The sequence below is a fragment of the Phalaenopsis equestris genome, unplaced genomic scaffold (assembly GCF_001263595.1).
Source record: "Phalaenopsis equestris unplaced genomic scaffold, ASM126359v1 Scaffold000004, whole genome shotgun sequence".
NCBI lineage: Eukaryota > Viridiplantae > Streptophyta > Magnoliopsida > Asparagales > Orchidaceae > Phalaenopsis > Phalaenopsis equestris.
The window spans coordinates 461,678-487,253 of record NW_018164446.1 but is presented as its reverse complement, the minus strand read 5'-3'; the positions used below and the strand labels follow the sequence as shown (position 1 = coordinate 487,253).

Here is a 25,576-nt window from a genome sequence, read left to right as displayed (position 1 = left end):
TCTCAACAAGGTAGAAGGAAGCACGCGTCGCCGGCAACTATTGCCCAGAAGAAGAAGGCTGCCCAGATAGGACCAGAGGGGAAAGTCCAGCGAGCGCACTCCCATGGCCTGCCTTCCAATTTGGATCGTTATGATGATGGCGAGGATCAAGCTGAGAGCTCCTCTGGTGCCACATTGGGAGAAGGAGTAATAGCGCCTAAGAGCAAAGGAGCAGACTTTACGTACTTGATCGAGCAAGCTCAGTCACGGCAGAACGACCTTAGGGCAGCAGCCGTGCCAGAATCTCCGTCCTTCTTTGACGAGCTAGCCACGGGTAATCATTAGGGTAAAAACGCATTTTGTTTATTTAAGGCAGAAGGTTATTCATGGATTTCTTTTGCTACACAAAGTTTAGAATTGACGACTGAAGGATTGGGCAGGTTTTTTTCTTTTTTGTTAATGCTGTGGATAATATAAATTAGAAGGGGGTGGACTGTGTATCATCAGGGATATAATCATATAACTTTAAAGTTGCCGAACAGGAGTGCTGCACTTAAGGCTTGGTAGAACACTTTATACAGCGGAGAAGCGGAACTTGCTATTCTTTACACGGTGCTTGATCTAGCAGCATGAAAGAAAAAAAAAAATGTTGTCTTAGTTTTTTTGATATTTCATTCAACATGAAAAAGTTGTCTTTAATAAGCAGCACTGAAGAAGAAAATATTTCAATAACATTGAATTTAAAGCGTGAAGTTTGTAACGATAATAGATTCAATGATATGTTGGCCCTTTCCAATGAAATCCTAAAGAGAAATGTTGTGAAGGATTGAAAAAGAAGTATTTAAGTTCCAACATTTATGATACTAACCATGCAACTGTAGTAGAGACCCAGGTACGCATTTATATTGTATGTATAGCAATTTTCCTATTTATCTTACAATATTTTCTATATACATTTATTTATTTTACATGCAAAATTAAACCAAAATCGAAAACGACAAAAACACACTTCCAAAAATTAAATCTACACTTTCAAAACAAGGAACAAACATAACTCTTTTTGAGTTAACGAGAATTTCTCGGATGAGGTAACCTACGGTTGCTAACGGGAGTTCTTCAGTTTAAATGAGTTTGATAATTTGTTTAAACTAATATATATATATATATTTATACGAGCATGCATTTAACGTGACATTAGAATGAGTTTGGGATTGCTTTCGAAGGTCAAATACCTTAACAAGTAAAATTTTAATTTAACTTGGATACTTTCTCAACATTTTCATTGATTTTTTGTGCTCCCTTTTTGCAACTGAAAAAGAAAGCTTGCCCGGTTCCTTGTTTCTCTTTGACATTTATTTATTTATTCCAACAAAGCCGCCTGCCTTGGGCTTTAAAGGTATTCATATGCATTTTATTTATGTTTTTAATGCTTTATGTCCATAAAAATATATTATTTCCTTTCATTTCATTAAAATTCATTTTTTTTTTTTTTGAATTTGCATCTATGTTTTGCAAGATATTAGAAATGAAAGTATTTTGAAGTTTATGCCCTATCAACAAGCCTACAACCCACCCCTTGACAAGCAAAACAACTTGCCTACAACCTGACCGTTGACAGGCAAAACACCTGGCCACACACTTTCAACTTCTAAAGATTTGATATTGTTAGAAGATCAAATGGTACTTATGTTAAATAGGTATTTTGGATTTATTTTTACAAAAAGAGGATCTTGATGAGGGCATAACATCTAGTAGTTGAAATTGGAAATATCAGAAAGCTAGAGTTAGACATATAGTCTAATGTTGGACAACAAGGACTCCATCGACAATCAATTATGTGGTAGAAATGAGAACTTTAAGATGGAAGTATGAAAAAATTAGAAATATTTTAGCTAAAATATTTTTATTGTCAAGATCATGAGAATAACTCCTTTTAAAGATAAAGTTGTGAAAATGAATTTTTAGATAAGATAGTTAGATGTACTGACTGTGAAAGGAGTATGAAGGAAAAGATTATAAAATAGATAGAAATTGTCCAAAACAAACTCATGTATTCAGAGTTTTAACCTTATATAGAAATTAATTAGAATTAATGGATAAGCTCGATTCATAAAGCTATTTTTTTGATATTGCCATTGATGATAGTGAGAGACTCTCATCTTCTAGTTGATATCATACTTTGGTGATGGTAGCTTTTAGAGCTATTAAAATTGGATCGAAACAAATATTGTTAATAATAAGATGCTCAATTGTTAAATTCTTTGGAAACATTTTGAATCTCTATTGCATAGTGTCTCTAAAGATCAAAATGTTGTACATAGAAAATAATTATTTCTATTTTTGAATTAGACACTTGCTAATAGATGTTTGACATAGCTTGAAACATTTAAAATTTTCTGTATATGGAACATGCAATATAGTCTAAAAGATTTGAAAAATGAATATCCAAGGTGTGGTCAATGATTAATTTTAGTTTGCAAAGAAATTGCATTTTTAAGACAAATAGATTTCAAATGAGAACTTTGCTTCTTATATATTAATTTCACCGTCACTAAAAGATTGCAATTTACAGCTTAACTAAATTACTAAATTCACATATCACGTTTGTAAAGTGTCACAAAATGTATAGGGACTAGAAGCAATTCTGAAACAAATCATGGCTTATGTTCTCTGTCCTTTTCTACTGAGCTAAAAATAAAAAACAATGAATATCAATTGCATTAGCAATATATGCAATATTTGGCCTTGTGTAGATTATCTAATCAACCTCCCAACTATTCTTGGTTTCTCCTCTGGTCTAGAACAGTTGCATTCAACTCTTCATCCACTCTATGATTCGTTTCAATAAATGATCTGATAGCCTTGCTATCCGTAGTCCTAGTTTCTCTCAAGAGTTCTAATATTTTTTTATTGAGAAATAAATACAGGCGTGCAGTAATAAATTTAAATTGAAAAATTGAACCGAATATACTTGGTTGGTTTGGTTCGATTTGTTAAAGGTGGTTTGGTTTTTTATTTGAAATGAGGGTTATTTGGATTGTGAATTTTAGTTAAGTTTAAAAATATGGTTACATCGAAAATCAAAATATCACTAAAAATATATAAATTCAAATCGTCAAAATATCATATTTATATATACATATTAATTATTCGGTTTATTTTCTCCTTTTCTCCTTATATTATAATTGAATTTTGGTTTATGCATTATTAAAACCAAATTTTTACTTTTTTTTTTCTTTAATTCGGCCGAACCAAAAATGAGTAGAATAAATCAAACTATATTGCATTTTATTTTAGTTTGATTCTACCATTATTTTGTCAATTAGATTTTGCCTATAATTTGATTTGGTTCAATTAATTTTCTAAATTCTATCAACCTAACCACCTGTTTTGATTAAATGCACTCCCTCATAAAAAATTTCACCTCAATTTGAAAGATATATTCTTGGCCTCCCAAGTTTCTTGACTTGAACTATTTGCATGACATCTCTTGCTGGATTTTTTTTAGTTTTGCCATTTTATTTATAAATAATCATTTTTATGCACTAGTGATTTAGTAAGTTCTATCTCGTATAATGTTTTATAAAGAGAATATGATCCCAATGTTTTTTTTACTACATTTTCAACATGACTTTTGCGATTTTTCTAAAATATGCTTGAGGGGATTATATTATACCATATATTTGCTTTCTTTAACCTACATACTTTAGAAACATCAAAACCTTTGTCAAATCTAGGCGAAGCTTTCATAAATATCTCTTCCGCTAGATTTTCATGTGAGATGACATTTTTATAACATATCGATTCAATTATGGCTCATCCTTATCTAACATGGGAACAGATTGAGCTCTCTCTAACGGTGACGCCCATGCGGTAAGGTATCTTTCATGATATTCTTAATTACTCTTTGCAGTGATTGCACTGTCTATAATCGACACCTATGTCCTGCTATCTTCTATCATCACCAAAACCGACCAAGCCGACGTTTCTTTGCTGACAAGAGTACCTGTCACCTCGAACTTCACAGAGGGTAAGAGAACAATGTGCTTTCCATCCTTAGTGAATGAGTAGTTATTCCTATACCCGTCATGTCGAGTCCTGTAGTTAAACTGTCATGGTCTCCCAATAAGATGTGGCGGGCATTCTAGAGCACCACAAAATACCACACATGATCATGTTGCTAGTTACCAATTGAAAACTCTACGAGACACTTTTTGTCAATATTGATCCTATTTTTCTTCTACAACCATGTTAGGGAGTACGATTGCGAATGCCTTTAAGTTGCGAGACTCAACTTGTCCACACAAACACATAAACACATAGATATATATATATATATATATATATATATACATGTATGTATGTATCTACGAATATATAGATGGATGTATGTATGTGCTGCGTACTCAGATCAGTTAGTCGAGCATCTGCTTGTCAGTTGTGAGTTTTCTTTAGTTTGAGATTCGATATGTGTTGGTTGTAACCGCCTATTTGCTTTTAGTAATAATATTTGATTTTTCTATTGGTGTTTAGGTTAACGCCGATATTAGACTGCTATGAATTTGAAGCTTCTTGCCTTTTTGCGAACTCTATTAGTATGATGACATCATTAATTCACATCATCTTGATATTTTGATAATCATCTAGTACAAGTTAAAAATTGTTTATTATATTATAGTTTTATTTGACAAAACGAGTGTTTTTTTGTTTTTGATATCCTCATTGATATATACATATATATATATATAAGGGGTTGGGCGAGAAGCTCTGGGGACAAAGGAGGGCCGGCCTCCTTGCCTCATTGTTATAAGGACCCAACCTCCTGTCCTTAATGTGTCCGATTCAAGTAGCAAGGACGTCCATGTCAGCATTTTTAAAAAGATTAATAAGAGGATGAAGCTAAATCCTGATTAATTGGGAGCTGAATGGTTTTGATTAAAAAAATGATGGTTTCCTTTGCCATTTTTCATTTTTCTATGATAATAAGATGTATCATTTTCATTAATTAATACAATATATATCTCCATGATGTGTTCCGAAAAAGGTTACTAGAGGAAAAGAAGGTTGTTATGCAATTCAAGTCTGTGGTGATTGTAGGAATGCCCTCCCCCTTGGCTGCTATCATTCCAGACAGTCTTGCCACATAGATATCTGTCGCTTAATTGTTGTCTGGAATCCGGGAAACCATTACCTTATTGTTTTCAGTTTGCTAGCCACTTCATTCACGATCCCGACACCTTCCAAACCCTCGCCAAACATCACCATCACCCCGAGATCGATGCTAGTTTGAGTGTTTGTGTCGTGTCTGTTTCTATTTCAAATTTTTGGGTGTTGTATTTTCTCTTTTATATGTGTTGGTTGTAACCGCCTATTTGCTTTTAGTAATAATATTTGATTTTTCTATTGGTGTTTAGGTTAACGCCGATATTAGACTGCTATGAATTTGAAGCTTCTTGCCTTTTTGCGAACTCTATTAGTATGATGACATCATTAATTCACATCATCTTGATATTTTGATAATCATCTAGTACAAGTTAAAAATTGTTTATTATATTATAGTTTTATTTGACAAAACGAGTGTTTTTTTGTTTTTGATATCCTCATTGTTATTTTCAGGGCAACATTTTGGTATATCAAATATTGTTGAGGAATAACTTGTCTATTTTTGGGGTGGTAGTAAGGATTATGCAATTTTCTCTTTCTTTAGGATGCATAGAATTTCATAATCATGACATGATATTGTAATCTTCCTCATCCCAAGTATCAAATTTGGGTCTTTTGTCATCGACCATTTTCAATTAGGTGGCTTAGTTTCTCTCACTTTAGAAATGCCTGCATAATTTGTGTGCCCACCAACAGATATATATATATATATATATATATATAGGCGAATATATTAATAAAAGGAATGTACATATAGGTTGGATGAAATGACCCAAATTGATTCCTTAACCACCCGACATATAACTCACCCGTAAGAAATACATTTATACCCAAAAAAAGATCAATATTAAAAAGTAGACAGAATTTATGCGCCAAAAGTCTGTCGGCACTCTGCTATCAATCCAGATCAATCTTCTAGCAAATAAGCGTGTGTAATCCTCTTCATTATTTAGTTGAATGAAGATGCGTCTTCCTTCCAAAAGTCCAATTTTTCACTTTCTAACAAGGTGCATAAACTCAAATTCCTTACTAATAAGCTTTATTTTGGGATGACCATAAATGAATTTCCTGACCAAATTCAGACAACAGCAGAAAACAAGTTGATTACATTCTGTTTCCGTAAAAAAGTTGGCTGGCTTTCCATTCTTCATATATATATATGTATATATATTCATTTATTTATTTATATTACTTTAACTATTTTTTGAAGCTTTATTGTTGCACAAATTTGGTAAATTAATTTCCAGAAGTTCTTGACATATCAAAGGAGTGTAAATAAAGATGTGTCATATTTTAATGAAGATTGATGAAAAAGCCCTTGGAAGGAGAATGCAGTTATTGCACCTTCCTCTATGTGCCATGATCCATAATTGAGGGCATATGCCCATTAATAATTTTATTAATTTTTTCATATGTCTTCTCTAGCCCAACCTCTTACCCAAAGCTTAAAAGAAGGGTCTACTTAATTCCACCAATTTTGTGGTATGCTAAAGAAGGAACCTAAGGCATAAACTTTGTTGTTTGTGTTGCTCAGGAAGGATTTAGAATCTCTAAGAAATTGGAAAGGTTGAGATTACTCGAGATTTCATCAATGAAATGAAAACAGTCAAGATGCATGCAATGGAGCTTAAAGATTTAAATCATTATGCATTTTTTTTCCACTACAGATAGACATACACACACACACAATTGACACGAGCGTCTCATGTGTTGGACTCGACACAACTCCTGGGTCATGCGAGAGGCGCAAAACTGAACTCAAAGTCAACCGTTCAATTTTCTTCATTTTTTAGCAAGTTCTCTCATTTCCTTTCCTTTTTAGTTCTTTCCTATATATGTGTTGTATTAGGTTTCAATTGCAGTTTTTTGGCATGAGTTTGTTCAGGACAGTCGCGAATGCCCATTTTCTTCATTTGAGGGTTGTATATGAGGGTTTGGGTGGTGCTCCGACTGTATCTCTCCCAAAGCCTTGATTATCTTTCCTATCCCCTTCCACATTCTCCCTACGTCGCTTCTGGTTTCCTTTCATTGCTGCACTTGCCACCGAAAGCCTTCAATGCTATTTTCACTGTAGTTTTTCCAATTCAAGCCATCTCCTTGCTACTACCCTGATAGACAACCTTCTTATTGCTGTCCTGCAGTCCACTGTATTCTCTGTCATTGCCGCCAACATTCCCCCTCGCTATTGCTGCATGGAACATCTAATTGCTGTTCATCTGTAGTTCCAACCATCCATTAACTCCAAAATGACTGAGAAGAAATAAAATATTATCATAAGATTAAAAGTACAAGTGCTCACCTCATTGTCAATTAATTTGTTATTTGATTTGCCTTCATATCGATTTTTCTAAAATTAGAAACCTAAAATAAACACAGGATTTATGTTACAAAATTTTAATTACATAATATTATTATTATTATTATTAATTTTTGTTTATTTAAATAGACATGTTGGTAAAGTGATAAAAGATTTTAGAAATTTTCATGGTACGATTTTGGATTAATTAATGAAGAATGCAGAACCATATAGATTTTGTTTTAGCGTATGATTTTATTATTGCTAATAATTTAAGAAAAAAAATAAACATATTTTTATTTATAAAAATGAATCTAATAAAACACATACATTATTTTCTTATGAGAAGAAGAGATCGTTGAGAATGTAAATATTGTAAAGTTATTCCAAGTGAAAATTTAAGTACTCAACATCGATTATTAATTCTGAATTTTAAGATGAAGAGTTGTAAGATAAAGAACACTATGAATCATTATCATAGAATTTGATGAGGACACCTAAAAAATACAAATAAAATTAATTTTATGAGTAAACTTTAAGATTTCGAGATTTGAGATATTCATAAAGAAACAAATTCTATGTGAGATAAAAGAACAAATATTATCAAAAAAGCAACAAAAGCTGTATTTAAAGAATTAAAAGGAAAATAATTTATAAATAAAAGTAGTTGGTGGAATAATAATATGCAAGAAAATATAAAATATAAGCAATGTGCTATAAAAATTGATTTAAATATAAAATTTTAGAGAACTGAGAAAAATATAAGGTGACCCATAGGGTGTCTAATAGAGCAATTTGTGACGCTAAAAATTATGTTTTTAGTGATCTTTATAATAAATTAAATATTAAAGATGATGAAAAATATATGTATAATCTAGTCAAACAAAGAGAAGAAAAGTAAAAATTTAATTCATGTAAAGCTTATTAAAGATGAAATCAAAAAGTGCTTTTCTTAGAAGATTTCTTAGAAGAAGATATTCATAGAAGAAGATATTCAACATAGGTGGGTGAACTATTTTGATAAACTTTTCAATGAAGTTTCTGAAAATACAATCCACATTAGTGAACTTAATATGGTTAGTAATAATGTATAAGAAAATATAAAATATAAGAAATGCGTTATAAAAATTGGTTTAAATGTAAAAACTTAGAGAATTGAAAAAAATATAAGATGACCTAAGGGATTCTAAAAGAGCAATTTGTGACGCTAAAAATTATGCTTTTAGTGATCTTTATAATATATTAGATATTAAGGATGATTAAAAATATATTTATAAACTAGTCAAACATAGAGAAAGGAAAAGTAAAAATTCAATTCATGTAAATTTTATTAAATATAAAAATCAAAAAGTGCTTTTCTTAGAAGAAAATATTCAACATGGGTGGGTGAACTATTTTGATAAACTTTTCAATGAAGTTTCTGAAAATACAATCGACCTTAGTGATCTTAATACGGTTAATAATAATATAATGTTTTATTTTTACCGTCTTACTAATAAAAAAGAAGTGGAGACGACTTTAAAGAAAATAAAATGTGAAAAATCAGTAGGACTTGATGATATCCCAATTGAAGTGTGAAAATATTTAGGAGATTTGGGAGTTTTTTGAATTACTAAACTCTTATATTATTTTAAAAACTAAGAAGATGTCTGAGAAGTAGATGAAGAGTATTTTGGTCTCAGTTTTAAGAATAAAGGGATGCACAAGAGTGCAAATTATAAAGGAATTAAGTTGTTGTGTCATATTTTAACATTATGGGAGAGGGTAACTGAACATAGGTTAAGACTTCTTACCAAGATTTCTCATAGTCAATTTGGATTTATGCCTGGCTGGTCTACTATGAAAGCTATTCATTTATTGAGAGATTTGATGGAAAAGTACAGAGGGAATAAGTAGACTCTTCATATGATTTTTATTGATTTAGAAAAAGCTTACGATAAGGTTCCAAGAGAAGTCCTTTGGAGAGTTTTAGAGAATAAAGGTGTTGATATGCTTATATTCAAGTCATTAAAGGAATGTATACTGGAGCTTTTAATTGTGTTCAAACAAGAGGATTGACCAAGTATTTTTCTATTTCAGTTGGAGCACATCACGAATCGGCTTTAGGCACATATCTTTTTGCTTTAGTTATGAATGCTCTTATTGGACATTTATAGGAGAAATTACTTTAGTGTATGTTTTTCGCTGAGGATATCCTTCTTGTAGATAAAATTAGTGAGAGTTCAAGAAAGACTTGAATTATGGTGGTTTAGATTAGAGTATAAATGCTTTTGTTTGAGTAGATCTAAGACTGAATATGTGGAATGTAATTTTAATAGCAGTAGCTCTAGTGGCAGAACTCTAACTATGAGTGATCAAATCATTAAAAGATGTGATCGCTTGATATCTTAGTTTTATTGTTCAAAGTGATGGTGCTATAGATGGGGATGTTATTAGTAGAATTCAAGTTTGATTGGCTGAAGTGGAGAAAAGCATCGAGCCTATTGTGTGGTAGAAAAAGTATCGTTTAGACTGAAAGGAAACTTTTATAAGGTGGTGGTGAGATCTGTAATGCTCTATGACACAGAATGTTGGCCTCTAAAAAAGAAGCATAAAACAAACTTATGTATTGCTGAGTCGAGAATGTTTACATGTATTAGTGGCTTGATATAGAATGCGAAATGAATATATCCATGATTGCGTTTGTGTAGCTCCAATGACACAAAATATTAGCGAGAGTCGTCTTAGATGGTTTGGTCACATTAAACTTCGACCATCTGATGATCCTATTAAGATGGTAGATGTTTTAGATTCAACTTATGTTAAGAAGAGATAGACCTAAAAAGACTTGGATGTATTGTATAAAAAATGATCTTAATTTATTAGAATTAAATGAAAATATGATACTCAATAGGATGCAATGAAGAAGAAAGATTCATGTAGCCGACCCCACTTAGTGGGATAAAAGCTTCTTGTTGTTGTTGTATTATTACTTCTCTTTTTATTCAATGTACATATTTTAATTTTTTCCAAAATAAATGGAATATTAAAAAATCGAGAGCCCTATACCATGTGAAAACTTCATCTCTCTCCTCTGTGCATGTCGTTCTGCCTCCTTCCTACGCGCACAAGATCCTCTTCTGCTCGCCTTCCTTTAATCAGTTGCACAACACTGTCGCCGACTCCTCTGCTTGACACCAACACCGTTTCCTTTCTCATTGACAAAGACTTTGTTTGATGATGCCAACTAGGTGAAATCCCTAGCTTGCACTCGTGAGTCCTCACACACGCCGTTCGCCTCTCGGGTAAGTAAATCTAGTCTTTGCCGACCCTCCTACACGTCATTTTTATACATGAAAGTATCCTTTCGTGTTTTCGACCCTCTCTCTTTATCTCCCTCTTTTCGGCTTCCTGACCCACGCTTCCTCTCATTCTCTTCGGTTCTCTCTCTTGGACTCCCCTGTGAAAACAAGATGAGGCGTCACGCCTTGCATCACCCTCCATTGCCGCCGCCATTTCCTCTTACTACGGCCACTTGAAACAACGCCTATTTGCTGTTCACCTGCGATTCCAGCTGTCCAACCATCCATTTATCTCATTCCAGCTTGCCGCCATTGCCGCAACTCCCAACCACTTCATTGCTATCCAACACCCTCTTTCTTGCTGCCCTCTCCTAGAATAACATCTGCACTTGCAGTTCCTGTAGCTTCACACTTTTCCCTCACGGTTACCCACACACCTTTTGCTGCCGCCATGCCTTGGAGCCCTTCCCCCACTAGTTGCTACCTCTCCGGTGGATCAAAACCCTCGCCGATCACAACCACCACCCCAAGATCCAGCTGAGTTCGAGTTTGTTGTGTCATGTCTGTTGTCACTTTAGATTTCTAGATGTCGTGTTGTATTTTTCCCATTTAAGTGTGTCCGGTATCATATATATATATATATATATATAAAGGAATGGTCGCAGACTATTATACGAGTCTCGGCCATCCCTCGTGCACCCAAGAATTCAAGTACCACACCCTACACCCGGCGGGAATCAAACCCCAAACTAGAGGGGACTTACAACTGACATGCAGAAGCTCCATTTTAAATGTCATATTAGTAGCGTCTGCGAAAGCTTTCTATAGAGTTTTTTATATTTATATTTTTATTCATCCTATATTTAATGTTGTAAACAGTGGTATTGAGGGCACAAACTCAATTTTAGGGCAATCCACCTCCTTCTGTAAGAAGATCATAACTTTTTGTAATATTCATATGCAATTAGCAGCATTTTAAATGTCATATTAGTAGCGTCTGCGAAAGCTTTCTATAGAGTTTTTTATATTTATATTTTTATTCATCCTATATTTAATGTTGTAAACAGTGGTATTGAGGGCACAAACTCAATTTTAGGGCAATCCACCTCCTTCTGTAAGAAGATCATAACTTTTTATAATATTCATATGCAATTAGCAGCATTTTAAATGTCATATTAGTAGCGTCTGCGACTTGCACAGTTGAAGGTTCTTACAGAAATCGTAAATGTTGGTAACAGAAATCAGCCTGTAACAGCTATAGATAAAAGCAGCGGAAATCCAAAATTGTAACAGAAATCATAAATGTTGGTAGGATCACTCTGTAAAAGTGTTAATAGAAAATATTTTACTTGCAAAAACAATGCTTATTAATCGGCTTTTCTGCACTAAACATGATAAATGCATTGTCATGGATTATATTTGTTTGTGCTCCTAAAATTTAAGTAACATTGATTTTCTGTTTTTAGATTTCATGAAAGGGGTAAGCTCTATCCGTACTGTAAGAAGTAAGAATCTTCTATTTCGGTGCAAAGATGACAACTTTGTTGTGGATGATGACCTTACTTCAAGCTATGAGGTATTAAATTCATTTTTTCTTTGGAGAGTATTATTTGCTATTCTTTTACCATCTTATCTCTGTTGCTTCCTAAGCATCTCTTGATGTCATCGTTCTCTTAAGCCTCTGATCACACATCTGTGGTTTGGAAGATTTTACATGTATACCATTGAATTCCAATGTCTCTGCATATCTAACGCCTAAATTTCAATTTTTACATATGTCACCGTATGCATGAAAAAATGTATTTCACTTTTTAAATGTTAACATAGTGGTTTTTTTATGACATAAAAGTTTAGGTGGTATAAATGTAAAAAAGTAAAGTTTAAGTGCTAGATATGTAAATGCATAGAATTTGGGTGGTATCTATGTGAATGCCCCAAAGGTTTTGGTGACAACTCGGGCACCACTAACTCGAGGAAATTCATAGCATTGTTTCATTGGTTAAGCATCTTCGTATCACTTCCTAGTGCCAAATTTATATTTGTTCCTACTTGAGCTTTATGGTGAATGCTTTTGCTCGCAATACTTTAGCAATTAGCGTGGGCTTCTTGAAGAAACTATTTAACGAAGTCTCATGTTTTAAGGTTCTTACTGGATTTGGATTTGAGGATGATTTCGTTTGTTTAACTGATTGAGTCCTTTGTAACTTGATGCTGAAGTACACGAGTGTTTCTTAATACCTTGACACCAGCTTTTACATTACAGTTTTATTTAATAAGAAATAAGTTTTTGATTTTATTAAGCTTTTAATTATTGATGGGAGCATATGATGAGATAGGTTTCATTCCGTATACCAAAAGATATACATATGGTAATGCCATTTTTAGTTCTTTTCTAACCGTAAATAATGAACATACCTAAAAAATTTTAGCGTCAATAATGTGGTGCTTCAAAACTTATGTCGCCCGAATTTTAGTTTATTTCATTTTGTTAAATTTTTAAGTTAATTGGTGAATAACAATAATGCACTGGGTATAGATATTTCCTAGGATTTTGATTTGTTGTTTTTTTTTTTCGCCATTTTCATCATTATTAGGCTTATTGCAACTATTTTGTGATGGGCTTTATTAATTCTTGTTTCTATTTATTTCTATTGACATATGAGAGGTTAAAATTTAATTCTTGCAAGTTGTTTGAACCACTTCTATCTACCTTACCTGAAACGTATTCTTTCTTCTTTCTAGTTACTTTGGTATTAACTATTCTAATGGATGCATTTTTTATCCTTTATTGTACATATCCAAACCCAAATATCTTTTTAATTAGCTTGTCTTCAACAAATATCACTCTAATTTTTCTTATAATATAATCATTACTTAATTTATCTTTTTTAGCTCTGTCATACATCTTTCTTTCTTAGTAGGTCTCATTTCTGTCACTACTACTGTATATTTAAAAAAAAATTCAAGTTCTTCTTCATGAGATTGTTCTTCTTACCCTTCCTCTACTTTTCCCTCTTTCTTGATACTTGTATTTCATTTTAGGAAACTTTCTAGCAAATAAAAAAAAAGAAAAAGAAAAAAAAAACTGAATTACATCTATTGAGATTATTTTGATCGCTTATAATACAGCCAGTTATGATTTGTCTTAGATTGAACGTCTTTTATTTTTCATGGGAGTACGGAAATTATGTATAGTTGTTCATATGGGAAGATTCGTTTCACTTATAAGAACTATGTAGAAGCGTTGTGCAATTTGATTGGGCATTGGGCATTGTAGGTTTCATTTTCACTTTATTCTCTAACTATTTTTTACACGCACTTTCTTTATATGCAATCACAGTAATGTTTTGGCACTTGCTCTCGCTAATTACTTGTGAACTCTCAGATACCATTCCTCAACTTGGATTTGCATGCTATCGCTGAACAATTATCAAAAATTAAACTTTCAGAGAGGCTTTTTATTGAAGAAGATCTGTTGCCCATTGATCTTGTAAGTGCTTGTTTTACTGTGTGAAATATCAAATTTTTTTGGAAATCTTTCGTACTTGCATTGATCCTGCAAATATGTTTATTAAGCATTACTTTTGATATTGTATTTGTTTTCTTGTTGGTTATTTTGTGACCTTTGATATGCAGAACTATTTTTGGGGGACAAATTATAAGGGTCTATTTGGTTAATTTGTGTTTCATTTGAAACAAATGGTGATACCGGAGTTAACCCGAATAATAATAAGCAAACAAATATTATTACTGAAAAACTAATAGACAGTTACAATGAACATACTGAAAGGGAAAGTAACAGTAGACACAAACACAAAAACTAACGTTAGGGTTCAATCCAGTGGTGGTGGTGAGCTATGGGGTTTGGAAGGGGTGACAAGTGGCGGAAATGATGGTATGGGCACTGAGATGAAGTATAACAGTAGTTGGAGCGGTTTTCTGGAGGATCAGTGAGTAGGGGTGCTGCTGGTAAGTAGGAGAACATCAGGTTTGCTGATTTCAGGATGGCAGCAGTGCGGAACGGCGATTGTGAGCGATGCGAGAAGGTTTAGGAAGGGTGGAGGCTGCATGAAACAACACAATGGGTGGCTGGCCGCTGGTTCTGCAGGAGGACAGCACAGGAACAGCAATGGGGTGCTTTTCTATGCGGCTGCGATAAGGAGGGAAGAGAGGGGGAAGATGGCTGGATAGCAGGACTGTAGAAACAACAAAAAAGAGGCTGTTCTGGGCGAATGCATCACAAAAGGAGCTACTGGGAGTGATGGGGTGGATTGCAAGACAAAGAAAGTCGGAGATAAATACCATCTAGGGAGCGCTATACAGCCGGAACCTCTCGACTTTTAGAGGGGAATCACCCCTCACCCTTGTATACATCCCTAGACGGGAAAATAGGGGATGCCGACGACTGTCCTGACCAAAATGCAATAAAAAACCAACTCTCTGAACCCTATATATATATAGAAAATGATTAGAAAGGTAGAGAGGATACAAAGAAACATGTTGAAAATTGGAAAGAATAATAAAAGAAGGGATTCAGCTCTGTTTGGCCCCGGTCACAGGCCTTGCGATACCCGCGGATGCAGGATCGCACGCCTCCGCATGTGAGCGCCATCGTGTCAATCGTTCGGGGATTGGGGGAGATTTGAAGCTTCTAGCTCCTCGTAATATAGTGCAGCTCAACCACGTTGACGGTGGAGCCACTGTAACTTCCTGGTAAATCACACTTGCAGACATTGTTATTCCAAAACATATCTTGATAGAATAAATTTTCATTCTTTTTTGCCACAGCCTGAGCCTGAGTTAGATATAACTATAACTTTCCGCAAAGTAATTATCAAGCCTTTAAGTTTGTTAACCGTCACAACCCGACCTAAAGCATGAAATTGACCAAGGAGGGTACATATTGTCGGACGGTGGGAATTAAAAATCGATATATTAATTTTTTACAGCTAACATTTAGTTAATGAAAGAGTCACCAAAGAAAGAAAATTAAAATAGTACAATTAAATTTATCTCATTACTGGTTGTCCATGCATTCTATAAATTTTCTTTTTTATTGCTTATCTTTTAAATCACTTAATATTAGTTTAAAATAACATTGAGCTAACGATAGTCAGTGAATACTCTCACTTCTAGACAACTGTAACACAATAAAAGAGAAAATAATATATATGTCAGTTAAGCCCTTAATAAATTAGTAATAAATTATTTGCTAGTTCATGAATTTAATCACTTATGATTTTCTATATGTAAGGTATTTGACTATATCAATAACATGTCTATATTATTTATATCTGTACAATCATTACAGGAGCACCGTCTAAAAATTATATCACTTAAGGTACTTCGATATCAATATCATTTTCCATTTACTTCCACATATACTTTAGTGTTTCTTTGCTAGTACTATGAAAGAGCGACTCCATCATAGTTAAACATACGTAATATCTATTTATAAAATATAAAACATTCATAATATTAGACTCCAAGTATTCATAGTTCATATAATTCGAAATTTCATATCACTCAATACGTAATATCTATTTATAAAATATAAAACATTCATAATATTAGACTCCAAGTATTCATATCGAAATGATCGATAAAATTTAAGAAAAGAGGAAATCAATTTCATAATTAAGCATCAATAACAATTCATACAACTCATTTAGAAGAGAAAAATAATACTATAATTTAAGAACAATACTCACTTCAATGTCGATTAATTTGTTCGCCTTAACCTCGACTCTTTTAAAATTGAAGCCTATAATAAATATGGGCATTCATTTTATTAAAAATTAATTAGTTTGTTATTTTGATTAACTATTAACTTTATATTGCTTTCCATTATTTTATTTACGAGGAGCCGGAAGCTTCATTTCCCCCAACCCCGCGATACCCCTTCGTGTTTCTAACTGTTCGCTTCATTTACCCCTCTTCAACTCCCTCAACGAGATGAAACGAGGCATTACAGTAACATTCTTCTTCCACTTCTTGTACACAACTGAATGCACCTGATAAACAAGTTCGTCAGGAGGAATCAACTCTGGAATGATATCTATGATGAGTTGGATCACATTGAACATTAGCCACTCAGTAGAAACCCACCCCTTCTTCTTTTCAGATATAGCCTGGATTCCGCTATAGGATGTTCTCTCCCCCAAAGATCTTAAGGCAATTTTTAATGTTGTGATTCATTCATCATGTCTGATCATCTATCGACGTGGACATTGCTGAACTGATTTTAATACTCAAATGACTCTATATAGTCTTCCAGGAGTTGTGCAGAAGAGTTTCATGTCTTACATGTTGGACGTCCTGCACTAATTGCAACTCATGAGGTAGGCTATATATATCTACAAATTATGAAATTTTCTTATCTGAGGTTGCCTTGTGCCTGACATCGACTCCTCAAATTCATGACTCTTTTGAATGCTTCTTTGAATGCCTGCAAAAAGGTAGTTCAAGGCACCATAACCGCATACTCTGCATGAATGCTCATTACCTCAGATTTACTACCTTTTAGCACAACCAAGGCTGATTCGGTTTGAATTTCTCTCTTGGGTTCAGTTCGAATTATTGGCATCTCTTTCTCGTCTGCTGGAACTCGAGCATTCTCTATGAAATTTTCATCTTCTCTTGGATCGTTGTTTATTACTTCGACTGCTCCCTAATCAGTGAAAGGGATCACTCTCCTGTTTGAGCAATTTGATTTAATATGCCTAAACTCGTGGCACTTGAAACACTCCTTGGCTGGGACAGATTTGGGAATGCAGATTGGTTTCACCCGTTCTCTACTTTGAACTAGTGTCTCTTTAGACGGGGTCGGCTTGGATGTTCCCCTTGTGTACTATGGAGGCTTGATCATGGGATTGAACTCTATCTGTAAGTTGTGGCGGTTTTCTAGTGATATTGTCTCTCCACTTTTGAAATTAGTGTCCGCACATCCTGTCTGTAAGGAAACGATAGGTACTGACACTACATTTCTCGTTTCATCTTCGACAATATTGTAATTTTGCTCTTCCTTTTTTGCTGTCGAAGAATCTTCAGATTTTGTCATAAAAAAGATGCACTCTTAATTTGCTGGAGGCTAGTTGCATCATTATATCCGACGGGATTTCTTGGTACTCAAATACACATTCGACTATCTAGAGCCACTTGATCAACTCGTCCGAATCCAAGTGGCCATGAAAATATGACAGTCACTTTTTCTTCAAAATCTTGGATTCTCAGATATTTCATGCCAAATCTTTGGGGTATTAATTTTTCATCTTTTGAATCTACCTGGTAGAAGTGGTCCACTGCATTATCTCGATCTGGCAAGTCATTGTGGTGGCTACATATGACCCTTCTAGATGACCTTCTTTCGATAACGGTAAGCCTTTGTTGTAGTTGGAGGATTTCCTGTTGCACATCCTCTATAGAAGATTTCCAGACATCTTTGTGGTTTTCTCATGAACAACATTGTGGCATTTCCTCCTGAACAGGTCTCCCACAATTGTCTTTTGGTTGTCGTTGTTTAGGTTTGGGCAGCTGGAAGAGGGTGTATAGGGATGATGTAATGTGGAGAAAAAAGTTTTTGGGTGGTTGGTTTGAAAAATTAGCAAAGGGAAGGATTTTTGTGTGGATGTGTGGTTGGATATTGGTGCATGCTAGAAACCTTATAATAGGACTATGTTACACTAGCTCTGATACCAAAAGATATCAGAGTTAACTGAAACAACAATAAACAAATAAATATTATTACTGAGAAGCTAATAGACAGTTACAATCAACACATTGAAAGAGAAATAAACAACATACTCGACACACAAACTCAGAATAGGGTTCAATCCAATGGTGGTGCTCGACTATGGCGTTTGGAATGAGTGGCAAGTGGCGGGAAGGATGGCATGGGCACTAGGATGAAGTATAACAGCTATTGGAGTGGTTTTCTAGGAATGACAACGAGCAGGAGGTGGCTGGACAACAGAAAAACAAAAGTTTCTATTGTCCTAGATGGAGACAATGAGGAATGTCGATTGGGAGCGATGCGGGAAGGTTGGGAAAGGGTGGAGGCTGCATGAAACAACACAAGGGGTGGATGACAGCTGGTTCTGTAGGAGGACAACAAAAGAACAACAACGGGACATTGTTCTATTCGACTGCAGTAAGGGGTAAAGAGGGGGGAAGGCGGCTGAATAGAAGGAACTGCAGAAACAACAAAAAAGGAGGTTGTTTTGTGTGATTGTAGTAATGAAGGGGCGGCTGGGAGTGATGGGGAAAATGCGGGGCAAGAAAAAAATAGAGATAAATACCACCTCGAGAGCAAGTTACAATCGAAGCACCACTCGACACTTGAAGGAGAATCACTTCCTCGATCCCATCACCCTTGGATACAGCCCTAGACAGGAAAACATGGGACATCGACGACCGTCCTTACAGAAAAGCAATAAAAAATTGACTCTACAAACCCTATTGCAACACATGTATATGAATGAACTAGAAAGAAGGGAAGGGTACAAGGAAATATGTTGAAAATTGGAAAGAAAAATAAAAGGGCATTCGGTTCGGTTTGGTCTCGATTGCAGGACTCAGTTGCCCGATACCCACGAATGCGGGATCGCACGTCTCTGTACGCAGGCGTTCCTGCGTCAAATTTTTTCTAAAATGTAATAATTTATTAATACTTAACACTGCAACTCCTTTTTTGGTTTCAGGCCTATTAATCTAGGTGTTTGAGATAGTGCTTCAATCGAGTTATGCAAAAAATTATATCATATTATATTATATTATACTATATTACATTATATCATATTATATTTAATATATCTAATACAATATCTTGAAAAGTTCAAAAGATAATTTAAGCATGATTACTTATTATGCTATCAATTACATATTTTATTTTAAGTTTTATTCGATCTAATATTAATTGATATAGAAAGTTATTGTGATGAAAAATATTTTGAAGTTCTTAGAGAGATAAATTATATGCTTATAAAAAGAATGATTTTTTTGAAGATTATAAAAACAAAAGATGAGGATGCTATGAATCTTAATCTTATGAAATATTTAAATTTCAAGTGAATGCTTAGAATTGTAATTCAAACTTCCATTTTATATCAATATTTAACATTAAGATTTTTAATTTATGTGTTTAGGACAATGTACTCAATCAACATATCAATAGTTTATGTTATATTTATAATTATTTTTAATTTTACCAGTGTTTTTTCTATGTAGTGACTTAAGAATTTATCATCGAGCCTAACGCCTCACCTCAATAGGCAAAAGGCCTCGTTCTCAATTATTGTTCTTTAAACCTTGATAGTGCAGCGTACACTTTATAACGAGATTGTCTTTGCTGTCAGTACTAGCTCCTGCTGCTGTATTGCATATCCATATTAATTCTGATTTAATAAGAACTACTAGCACATGGGATTTAAAAGCCTAACTTAAAAGGCCTCGAGTCACAGAAGTAACAGTAAGACTTACGCCAAAATAGCAATGCAGCTTAGACATTGAGCAAATGGCAACCTTATAACCGCCAAAAATAGCAGAGCGGTATCAGCAACAAGCACAGAGTACAGCTACACAGCAGTTAGACAGTAACACCGGATTAGCAACCATAGGCATAAATGCTGGGATAAGAACATTTAGGATTCATAGAATTAGGTTAGCAGTTGATGGAAAACTTCATGTTTATTCTTGTTGGAATCATTAAGCAATGATCTAAACATTATTTATTTTCCTCTTAGGAGTTGTTTTCTTTTTATTTTGTGTATAATTGAAGACTTGCCAATGATGGTCGAGAGAAGGATGCAATTTTATTATGCATTGGATTTGTTTATATGATTCAACATGATTTCAGTCTTGGTTTAGTTTAGGGTAAATAAAATTTCTCTCTATTTTTAAATCTGTTAGTGCAATTTTGGTATGCAGTTCTTTCAAGCACATTTAGGTTTTACTTTCTGATTTCTAAGGCAGTAATCTTCTGGTAGTAGTGTGAGATCTGATTTTTCTTCTTTTTGTGCATTTGTTTTGTTTCATCTATATAATGTCATATTGGCTTGCTAGCATTCTTAATTTTTTCCAAACTCGGTCATTAGGGTGAATCTTCAAGTTCTACTATATATAAATTTATATAGCATTTATCTTAGTTGCGTCAGGAAATCCCAACTTTTGGTCTTACTGTATCTTGGTATTATCAGAGTCCAAGTGTCTCAACATGTCACTTTGAAGCAAAGCTAATTGTTAGGGTAATAAAAAAAAATCATAAAAAAGGATGATGTCACGACCCGATCCATGGTTTGGAAATAACCAAGACCGGAATAGACAGTCGGATAATGTGAATTAAATTTTTAATAATCATTTTCTATAATTCACTATTAACAGATGAAAGAGCTACTAATCAGTTTAATTAAAATAGTATGTTTAAATTTTACCTTGTTACCCGTTGTCTGCATCTTTCATAAGCATTTTCTCGTCCATCGTTTATCTTTTAATCATTTAAATAACTGTGAGCTAAACAAGCCATTGAATACTCATATTCTTAAACTTTAGTAACACAAGAAAAAAAAATGTTAAAATGCATGTCAATTAAATTTTTAACAAATTAATATTAAAATTTGATAGGTTATCAATGTATCTTATTATTTCAATAACATACCAATGTCATTCTATATCTATATATCCGTCACAGGAGTGCGTCTAAAAATTTTACGCTTAATATACTTTAATATCAATATCATTTTCCATATATGTGCACATGTACCTTAGTGTTCCTCCGCTAGTTCCATCGAGGTGTGACTCCATCATTGTCAGTCATGTAAATACAAGAACTCCATTAAAATCATATTTTATTAAAAATTTATTTCATTCCCATTTGAATATCAGCAGTATACTTATAAAATATTTAAATAATATCGTGCACATATCATGCATACAATATGAACAAAAATTCACTAAACATCAAAATCATGAACTTGCAGTAATTTTAATATAACTAATCATAGTACCAATAAATGTATTTGGTTTAGAAGAAACAAAATATCGTCATAATATAAGAACATGAGTATCGATTAATTTGCTATTTGATTTGTTTTGACATATTCTCTGAAATTAAGTGCCTAAAATACACATGATATTCATATTAAAATTTAATCCTACTGATTATGTTATTACAAATTTAATAATTTAAATTATTTTAATTAATTGAGAATATTCATTATTTTACTTCATATATTTCCGCTTAAAATTTTTATTATATATATAAGAATAATAATTATATTATTATTACTATTAATTTTATTATGAAACTAAGTATCTTAAGTTTTCTTTAAGCTTACCTCATTGAGCCTTGTCGAGCCTTAATCCACGCGATCGATCCTCTGCGCATATGCTTCTTCCCGAGAGCTAAATCACACGCATGAGAGCTCCTCTGCAACATCCTCCTCTTCTACTCCTTCGATCACAACTCGACATAGACGTTGGCGCTGCCTCTTCCCCTTTCTCCTTTGAATGCGCAGGAAATTTTGCACTTGCCTCCTCTAAATGATAACTGTGCCGCCTCGCCCTCCGATTTCTTCTCTCCGTCGACGTCGCGGCTCAACCTTAGTAGTGCAACCCTCGACACCGCCGACGCTCTTGGTTAATTTCAGCCTCCCTCACAAAAAATTTATAGGCGAACTTGTTCGGTTTTTTGACCTTCTCGCTTCTCTTCCCTCTTCGGCTTCCCAAGCTTCTCGATTCTTTTTCTTCGACTCCTCTTTGTTTGCTTAACTCGTTGCTTCTTCTCTCCTGCTCAACTGTTCGATTCTTTTCTCCCGGGACATTATAATCTTCCTCTCTTACAAAAATTTCGTCATCGAAATTTATAAATAGACCTCAAGTCGCATCTCGTTAAGCATGCCAACATTAACCATCTATAAATTTCATATCGACTCTCTTTTATAATTTTGAGTGTATTAATATACCTAAATGAATATAATTATTAATTTGAGTTAATTTTAATTTTTTTATTATTAAAATTTTCTTATAATTAACCTACTGGCTCTTTCATTAAGATTATATTAATTAATCCTAAACCATTTACTTTGATACCACTTTTGTCATGACCTAGTCAGTGGTTTGCAACTAACTAAGACGAGAACAGACGGTCGGATAATGTGAATTAAATTTTTGATATTCATTTTCTATAACATAATATTAATAGATGAAAGAACCACTAATCAATTTAATTAAAACAATATATTTAAATCTTACCTCGTTACCTGTTATCCACGTCTTCTATAAACGTTTTCTTGTCTATCGCTCATTTTTTAATCACTTAAATCAACTTGAAAAAGTAAAAATAATTGAACTAAACAAGACAATAAATACTCATATTTCTAAACTACAACAACACAAGAAAAAAAGAAGTAAATTGCATGCCAGTTAAATTTTAAATAAATCAATATTAACATTTGAGATTTTATCAATGAATCTTACTATATTAATAGCTTAAAAATATCATTTTATATCTGTATAACCGTAATAAGAATACCGTTTAAAAATTTTACCAATTAAGGTATTTTAATATCAATATCATTTTTCATATAAGTGCACATGAATCTTAATGTTTCCTTAGTACCATCAAAATGAGTGACTTCATCATAGTCAATCATGTAAATACAAACACTCTATTAAAATCATTATTTTCTAAAAATATAGTTCATTTCCATTTGTATATTTAAATAATGTTGTGTACATCTTTCATGCAATATGAAAAAAATTCATTAGAATTTTAAATCATGAACTTCCAGTAATTTCAATATAACTAATGATAGTACCGATAAATGTATTTGTTTTAGAAAAAAAAAATATCACCATAGCATAAAAATATGAGTACCCACCTCGACGTTGATTAGTTTGCTATTTGATTTGTATTTTAATAATTTAAATTATTTTAATTAGTTGAGAATTTTCATTATTTTACTTTATATATTTTCGCTTAAATTTACTATTTTACACACACACGCGCTCGTGCACACACACACACACACAATTTTATCATTAAACCAATTAACTTTAGTTTTATTAAAGCTCACCTCATTGAGCCTTGTCAATCCCTAATCCACACGTCACCGATCCTCTGCGCGTAAGCATCTTCCCAAGAGCTAATGCAACGTCCTCCTCTTCTACTCCTTCGATCGTGACTCGACTTAGACGTCTACACCGCCTTTTTCGCTTTCTTTCAAATGCACAGGGCTTTCCATACTCGCCTCCTTTGCACGACTGCTGTGTCGCCTCGTCCTCCGACTTCTCTCTGTTGACGCCACGATTCAAACCTAGCAGTGCAACCTTTGATGTCACCATTCAACTCTCCTAGTTAGTTCCAACCTCCCTCAAGAAAAATTTCCGGGCGAACTTACTTGTTCACTTTCCCGATTTTATCACTTGTTCTCTCCCCTCTTCTACTTACCGAGCATCTCGATTCCTTTTCTTCCGCTCTTTGTTTTCTTGTCTCTTCGCTTCATCTTCCCTTCTACTCAACTCTTTAATCCCCCATAGCGTTACAATCTTCTCTACTTACAAAAATGTCATCATTGAAATTTATAAATAGACCTCAAGTCGCATCTCATCAAGCATGCCGACATTACCTATCCTTCAATTTCCTATCGACTCCCTTCTATAATTTTGCGTGTATCACTTTGCCTAAATTGATATAATTATTAATTTGAGTTAACTTTAATTTTTTATTATTAAAACTTTATTATAATTACCCTATTGGTTCTTTCATGAAGATTAAATTAATTAATCTTAAATCTTGTGCTCTGATATCATTTTGTCACGACTCAGCCCGGGGCTTAGAATTAACCAAGATGGGAACAAACAGTTGGACGATTTGAAATAAAATTTTGATATGTTTTCTATAACTTGCTATTAGTAGATTAAAAATCACTAATCAATTTAATTTGAATTGTATATTTAACTTTTACCTCCTTATTGGTTATCCGCTTCTTCTATAAGTATTTTCTCGTATATTGTTAATCTTTTAATTACTTAAATTAATATGAAAAGTTAGTTAAAAATAATTGAGTTAAACAAGTCAGTGAGTACTTATATTTCTAAACTACTGTAATATAAGAAAAAAAGAGTAAAATGAATAGCAGTTCAATTTTTAATAAATCAATATTAACATCTATATCAATAAGATGCAAATATTTAAGATGATCAACGAATATTATTATATCAATAGCATACAAATATCATTTTATATTTGTACAACAATCACAGGAGTATTGTCTAAAAATTGTACCACTTAAGATACTTCAATATCAATACCAGTGCATGAGTACCTTAGTGTTCCCCTTCTAGTACCATCAAAGGATGATTTCATCATAGTATGTTATGATCATACAAACACACTATTAAAATCATTATTTACTAAAAATGTATTTCATTCCCATTTGTATATCAGACTATATTTATAAATCATTTAAATAATGTTGTGCACTCATCGTTTATACAATATGAATAAAAATTTACTATAATTCAAAATCATGAACTTATAGTAATTTCAATCTAACTGATGATAGTACCAATATTTGCATTTGGTTTAGAAGAAACAAACTATTACTATAGCATAAGAACATGACTATTCAGTTCGATGTTGATTAGTTTGTTATTTGATTTGCCTTGACATTAACCCTTCTAAAATGAAGCGTCTAAAATACACATGATATTCATTTTAAAATTTAATTTTTCAGATTATGTTATTATAAATTTATTAATTTAAATTATTTTAATTAGCTAAGAATATTTGTTATTTTACTTCATATATTCCTGCATAAATTTTCTAATATATATATATATATATATATATATATATTAT

General features: G+C 33.1%; 1 protein-coding gene across 2 annotated transcripts in view; it reads left to right on the top strand.

Moving 5' to 3' along the window:
* The window catches only part of LOC110018160, a gene marked incomplete at its 5' end in the record, with an annotated part of 36,683 nt that continues 11,107 nt past the window's right edge, over nucleotides 1–25,576 (top strand). For both annotated transcript variants that reach the window (XR_002293339.1, XM_020715371.1), the window contains 3 exon segments: nucleotides 1–313; nucleotides 12,186–12,295; nucleotides 14,105–14,209. Coding sequence is in view for 1 of the 2 variants with exons in the window: in XM_020715371.1 (XP_020571030.1) it covers nucleotides 1–313; nucleotides 12,186–12,295; nucleotides 14,105–14,209 (528 nt within the window).